This window comes from Alosa sapidissima, chromosome 22, assembly GCF_018492685.1.
Source record: "Alosa sapidissima isolate fAloSap1 chromosome 22, fAloSap1.pri, whole genome shotgun sequence".
Lineage (NCBI taxonomy): Eukaryota > Metazoa > Chordata > Actinopteri > Clupeiformes > Clupeidae > Alosa > Alosa sapidissima.
The window spans coordinates 29,086,912-29,094,530 of NC_055978.1; the positions used below are offsets into that span (position 1 = coordinate 29,086,912).

Here is a 7,619-nt window from a genome sequence, read left to right on the forward strand (position 1 = left end):
ACATATTTATTTCTCTCTTGACATAGAAAAATATCATAGATTAATTAAAAAGTTTCTTTTTTCTTTATTCTTAATTATAAAAGGCTACATTTCTGTAACATCACCTCAGCACATGGCAAAATAGCATAGCATTTTATGTGAATTTGTGTGCATTTCAGTGCATTTATATAAAATCTGCTAATAAATAACAAAGAGAAATTCAGGAAGTTACAATACACCAAGAAAGAGCCCTTACATAATTTACTGATAATTTAGTTTCCTTTACAGTAAAAGGCCAACATATTTAAGGGAGTATGTGTGTGTGTGTGTGTGTGTGTGTGTGTGTGTGTGTGTGTGTGTGTGTGTGTGTGTGTGAGTGTGTGTGTGTGTGTGTGTGTGTGCGTGTGTGTGTGTGTGTGCGTGCGCGCATGCTCAAGTGCATATGCATGTGCGCCTATGCATTTGTGTGCATGTACGGTATGTGTGTGTGTGTGTTTGTGTGAAAGATATCGGCACAAAGAGAAGAAGAGTGCCTGCTCATTTAACATGGCTTTAGCTTGTCCAAGTTGAGACACAGTTTCTCCAGGTATCTTTGAAGATCCAGCAGGCTGAGGTAGTTTGACGTGATGGGGAAGTCCGTCTCAGACTTAAGCAGAGCGCTGCCAGCCTTAGGTAGCGTGCAGCCCTGACCGATAGCCGTCCCACGAAGGTGACCAAGCAGAGTGTCCACATCCTCCTCCACTTGTCTCAGGTGATGTGCCGGTGGGACGCGCAACCTCGCCAGCAACGAGCTCAGGTGACCGACAATGGAGGTCAAACCTTCGATGGGAGTGTCTTCATACGTGCCGAAGCTTATCTCAGGAGACATATTAAAATGCTAGAGAGAGCAAGAGGGAGAGAGAAAGCAATCAAATGGTAAAGAATTGTGAAATATGAAATGATAGAATATGATTGCAAAATCGTATACCCTTCACATACTGTAGAAGGCATGTATCCAGTTGTTCATAGTTAGAGTGAATTAAGAAATGCATTAAAGATTTACAAGATACACATCCAACTTGATTCTGCTTAAGGGAATATACCTTAGGATATTTCTAGGACAGTTATTTTTTTAACATCTCTGAAACCATTAACATAATTAACATTAATAATTTAGGTTTTTACCTCAGCTTTAATCTTCTTGATTCTGGCTATTGTGATTTTGGCCATGGTTTTGATCATATCTCCTGTGATGGTCGGACGAGCATATGCCATGGATGTGCATGCCGACACCATGGCATAAAATAACACCAGTGACAACTTCATATTTCTACGGGGTATAGAATTTAAGAATAAAAAAAATGCAATGCACATTGTAACATTAAACATTTAACATTTGAACAGCTTAAACATTATTGCAATTATCATGTTTTGTTCAACCAGGCAAAATGTATTGTAGAGTTCAAATTAATTTCTGATTAAGAAACAATTTATCCAATTCTAATAAATAAATAATAAGCATACCCTCACAAAATGCTTACCTTTCTTGGTCTGTGACTGAAATATACAATATCTCAACTGAGGTCTTTCTCTCTTTTATACCCTAGTTAAGGTTAGTCAGATGGATGATTCATATCTGGGGTGCTCGGCTCCACCACTGCCACTGGTGAGCCAAGCGAGCCAAATCCAGCCTTCCTCAGGTGAAGACATGAGGACATGACTGTGTAGACTGTCGCATAGAGATATAGGACCATTTTTCTAAGAAGACTTTTTAAGAAATCAGAGGTAGGTATATTTACATTTTTATCCACTGCTAATTTGATAGAATAGTAAAACTTAATTGTGCTAGATGATAATGTGATAACTGACTGACTGTAAAACTGTAATATGTTAAATAAATTCACAAAGCAGTTTCACCGTGTTGTTGTATATAACAGAAAAACTATTTGAAGCTCCACATTACCCCATGATAATAGTTTGATAACCATCGGTTAGCTGTCAAAAACTATTCATATTAAAAACCTACTTAAAAGTAAAAGAGCAAAAAAGGTATAAATTTTTGACAACTCTTTGATCATTTTCAGTGTGACTATGGATACTATTTATTGGTAAAATGATAGAGGCATTTCTTTGGAAAGGAAACTCACTTAAATATAAAATGAGATATAAATTCACTTGTTTTTTCTTCATACACTATCTGTATTTTCAAGGTATAATTTGTATATGTGTTGGTCTTTCTATGTTAATATCAGTCAAAACCCAGACTGATGTATCTTTTGAACAGATGAATCTGAGCTAATAACATTTATTTTCAATTATTCAGGAAAATGCAGAAATCCACTTCATGTACAAAAAGCAACATAGAAACATTGTGAAAAACACCTAATATTAAAGAGAAAGCTAGAAAGTACAAATGTATAGGAACTATGGACAGAATCAATTGAAACACGTTGTTTAATAAGATATGCAGTGCATCCTTTTCCCCAAATAATGTGTTCATGTAGACAGAGTGAAATGTATTGAATACACATTTTGAGAAACTTATGCAATACTGAAAACCCTCTAAAGCAGCCTATTTGTAAAAATTATGAATAATAAGTATGGCAATTACAATCTCAAGCATACTTAGATTGGAAATAATTCCAGTTCAGTAGTTACATTAAAATGCTGCTCTGTTTCAGTGAATATATTGCAGTTATTGAAAAGTATCATAGTTTCCAAAATGATTAAAGTGACACAAGTGATATAAGTCATTGGGAATCAACTGTCTCAAGTCTTGAGTTACTTTTGCTAACTTTGTGGGTAATATTCTAAAACATTAGGAAAAGCAATGTGAATGTGATGACAGAAGTCCCGAAGTTGCAATGGTATGATATGTAGTCCTATAATCATTCCACTTATGTGGTGGTGAACACCACACAAATCAAATCAATAGATTTCTGTCAGAAATATCACTGCATTGTTTTAAATGATTCATAATTAAATGTATTTTATTTTCAACTTTCTACTGGTATAATGCCATCCTATGATAGCTTTGTACATTTCCTACACCACCGTTTTCAGTCCACTCCACAATTTGAGAGGGCAGTCCCAGTGGATTGGAGTAAAGATGCATCATTCATACATTTCTTTTCAATATGCTTATTTGTATGATATATATCTTTTTTGTTTTTATACAGAATGGCATGAGCCCTAGGATGCCTGATGTAGCACTGTGTGTGTGTGTGTGTGTGTGCGTGTGTGCGTGCGTGCATGCGCACGTGTTCGTGTGCATGTGTGTGCGTGTATGTGTGTGTGCATGTGTGTGCGCGTGTGTGTGTGCGCGCGCGTGTGTGTGTGTGTGTGTGTGCGCATGTGTGTGTGTGCGTGTGTGTGCGCGTGTGTGTGTATGCGTGTGTGTGCGTGTGTGTGTGTGCGCACACGCGTGTGTGTGTGTGTGTGTGCGTGTGCGTGTGTGCGTGTGTGTGTGTCTACTCTATGTTAGTGTGTGTGTGTGTACAAACCACCCAACCCCCACCATGCTGTGACTACGGAATCCTGGAAATAGCATGTGTTGAATTTTATTGCTGCATTCCTCTGTACAAAGCTGTGAAAGTATTTCCAGGTTTTTTCAAGGGGCCCTTTTTCAAAATGTTGGTGTGGCGTAATAATATTATTCAGAACTTTATGAGGTGTTTATTTGAATAATGGTATGATACATGCTTGCAGAAAAGTACTGATAAAGGTTGAGATTAATCATGTTTTGTTAGTGAGTTATTTTGTTGTAAGTTACAACTTCTGTACAATTTCTTGTATAAGTACAAGTAAGTCTCCTGAGCTCTCCCTGAACTACCTGAAAATATTCATCAATTTTCTATGCTGAAGATAACTTTGGAAGGGACTTGGATACTTATGGACTGATTTGTCAGCCATGGTCTCCTAAGAACCCTTCCTAAAACACTTCTCTGTCATGTATTAGGGTTCTGACAACTCTGTTTTGTTAACTTCCTGCAGTTGCTCTTAGGATACACCATTCTCTGATTTGAACATTCATGAATTCACATTGAAATCAGAACTGTGTTGAATGATTCATGTACACCAGCTTGCTCGTCTGGAGCAATAAAACCCACCCTGTGAGTGGGTGACCGTGAAAGTGTGCCGACATGTGATTGTGTGTCAGCATGTGAAAGAGAGGGAATGTAAGAGAGGGTTTAACAATTTATTGGATTGGATTTACAAATAAGTGTTCAAGTTCAAGTACTATTTTAGAGTTGACGTCATTGATGGTGATACCAGTTGTAGATTTTTCCCGTAAGCAGGTCAAAAATGACAACATTCAGTGAGCATTCAGTGAGCATTCTTTCACATTCCCATAACTTAGACTTACAGTAAATAAAGTTAGATTATGTGTGACAAGGTCTGCATGGTGCTGGAACATATCTGCTTTCACACATTCCTAATTCATCATGCCACTTATCACAGTGTGCCATAGGATTGCTGTGTTAGCAAAACAGAACACAACAGATGCAACATTCTGCCCATTAGTCACATTTTTACAGAATGTATTGGCCAATAAAGATTTGTCATACCACGACAATGCACATTCCACACAGCGGTTTAGTGATCAAAAGAATGGAAACCAACAGTGTGAGTGTTAGTATTCTGAAGTATAATTTTCTGACACAAACACACTGTTGCATTTTTATAACCTGGGATTTCGCAACATATTCATTCACATCTGGAATAGATCACTTTACCAGCGTATTTCTACTGGAGAACTGGGACAGGTTCAGATGTTGCTAAATCGTATTTTGTATGCTGAGATTTTGAACATAATGGAGGAGAATCATATTTTGCATGATTCAACATCATGTACCATTACATTTTATATCAGGAAATGTTTTTTCAATATAATTTAATCATACTCTTCATTGTCTGTGTATAGATTGTGTGTGATGTGTGTTCATAGAGTTGAAGGAGCTTGAATTCCTACAGGTAAAGTGTGTGGGTTTCCAAAGAATAAAGTCAGAGTTGGACAGACCTGTAAAAATGTGGCAAATAGTTTGAAGCAAAATATATCCAAGGCCCCACATTGGGACAGCTGTGGTGACCTGAGTGCTCTTAGATTATAAAAATAAATTGCATTGAATACAAAACCACAGCTCTTATAAAGACAGTATCATTTTAGCACTCCATATGATTAGCCAGATACTCACATAGTATTGTGGAGGCCTTACAAATAAACAAATAAAATGTTTTGCTATAGGTTTGGCAAATGTTTAGAAATGTTATAAACTTTAAAATATGAGAAAATACAGGACATATAATATATTCTATAATCCCTTCCCAGGCCGCTGATGAGCATGCCGAGGCCACCAGAAGCTGCTGCAGAGACACCACATGTAGCAGAGCCAGGAGCCTTAAGACTGGGGGCAGAACCAAAAGTACACATTTTTATGTTTTTAAATGCTGTGTACATATTTCCTGTAATTCCAGTTTTGTTCTAATAAAGATAATGAGAAATACATATATATGGTCATTATAACATTGCTAAAACAACAAATCTAACAGTGGCCCAAGACTTTTTGAACAGTACTGCTTTGTAATTTTACTTGCTTGGAGTTCTGATTTCAACCTCTAGGGGACTCCAGTGGCTCAATGTTGGAACACAGAATGGCTGATGCAGTATTCACTTTTACATTATTAGGCTACTGCAGCTCTACATAAAAACTTAAACATAACCTTGTCTTTTTACCTATTTTCATAACTTTGCAACTGTTCAAATCGATGCAATAATATCATTTAATTCATTATTTATCTCTGTTCACAAATCTAAAATATTTCCACTGCCGAATATGAAACCAGATAACTCAATTATAAATAGCTTATTTATCATTTAAAGATGTAGGCTAAAGATCTACCTATGTGATGAATGTCAGGTGATTGTGTAATTTCATTCCAACTTCACAATAATCCTGGAGGATAGCCTGGTTAACACCAGACCACTTCTCAAATCTCAATTGCTAACAGGTTCATGCAGGATTGTAGTGAAAATCTTCAACATTCATTTTAATCATCACCCCAGCCTTCGATCATGCAAAACTCTTTGTCAACCAACTGCTCTTGTGACCTTTGTCAATCAAATGCTCACATGACCCTTAGACGCTCATGAGAACCACATGAGGACTCGTGACGACAATTAATCATTTGATAAGTCCTTTCCTCTTGACACAATCAAAGAGGAAGAGCTGCGCTTTAAATGCAGAGGAAATACGCAGCTCTGGAGGTTCAGTTGGCAGCCGCCTTAAGCGGTTAGTTCCGAGTTCGTAGTTCTAACACCATTGTTAACCAATAAATGTTTCACCATGATTTCAGTTTTCAAACCTGCCTCTGTCTGTTTGCACTCAATTTTTCTTACAGCAGGATGTTCTGATGAAGAATCTAATGTCACCATCATTACCACAGCCAAGTTCAAATCGAACTATTGAAAAAAATGAACTTTAAACAATCACTTCAAATGTGGTTAAAGTAACAAGTACTTTATGCTCATATTTCAAATGTAGTGGAGTCAAAAGTACAGTATTTGTCTTTCAAATGTAATGGAGTAACAGTCACAAGTTTCCAAAAATATTAATGGTCAAGTAAAGTACAGATACTCAAAAATCATACTTAAGTACAGTAAACAACTCAATGTACTTACTTACTGTCCATCCCTGCATACCAATTAGCAACATATTTACACTCAAAACAGCTTTAAAGTGTTCACATGCACATCATTAGGACATTGGGTGCATTGACTTTCTGACCTCATTAGGTCAGTTACAACATGCTTTTTCATGGCTATCTGATGATAATCAAATCAGTGTTTCACATTCCAAGGCTTCTGTCGCATAAATCATGTTTAGTGCTAAAAACCGCTAACATGAAGGTTACCATGTCATCTAAAAAAAGAAAAAGCAATAGTCTTAGTTTTCAACATATTTTTGACTTTCAGCTCTTGTCATTTTAATTTTGAAGCCACTAAGCCATACTTTGCAAAAGGCTACTTGCACTATAGCAGCCTTGCTGAGGTGTCTGAGGTCGGACTGAGGCAGTCCCAGACAGCCTTAGTTCAGCTCTGGAGTTGGGCAGGGCTGAATCAAGACTCAGGTAAGGATTACAATAATGTGATTATATAAGTGAAATTTAAAATCAGATGAGTGGTTTAGCTTCCTAGCCACATACACCACTTAATTTAAAAACCTAAATAAATATTCCACTGATTAAAATATTACTAATTTTAATTAAAATTACTGGTTAGAGAGAGAGAGAGAGAGAGTGGGAGAGAGAGAGAATCTGGAATAAAGCATAAAATATACAGCCTGCACTATCAGATGTTAATGTCCCTTGCAGATACTTTTTGGGGTAAGGGCTTCCTGGCTACTGCTTCAAGGAACAGCAAGCCCAGACCGCAAAAAGACCCAAAAAGGACAATGATCTCCTCCCTGTACCTTGGACATCTGTTCAATCTCTGTAAAGACAAAAAAGGAAGTATAAATGACATTTTGTGCAGATTTCAACATGGTGAAGGTGTTGTATTTATTTGATTTTAGACTTTTACAACAAACTTCAAAGTAAGGATGTGTGTACGTGTATGCACATCAACTGAAGTTGTTCCTGTTATAATAAACAGTGTTCTTTCA

At 36.9% G+C, this 7,619-nt stretch overlaps 1 protein-coding gene across 1 annotated transcript; it reads right to left on the reverse strand.

The window, feature by feature from the left end:
* Positions 1–472: 472 nt before the first annotated feature.
* Positions 473–1,284, reverse strand: lepb (leptin b). Its single transcript, XM_042078953.1, has 2 exons — positions 1,144–1,284; positions 473–856 (listed from the first exon to the last, which is right to left on the reverse strand). The coding sequence occupies exons 1-2, from the start codon at positions 1,282–1,284 to the stop codon at positions 521–523; spliced, it is 477 nt and encodes a 158-aa protein (XP_041934887.1). The 3' UTR covers positions 473–520.
* Between the last annotated feature and the right edge of the window lie 6,335 nt (positions 1,285–7,619).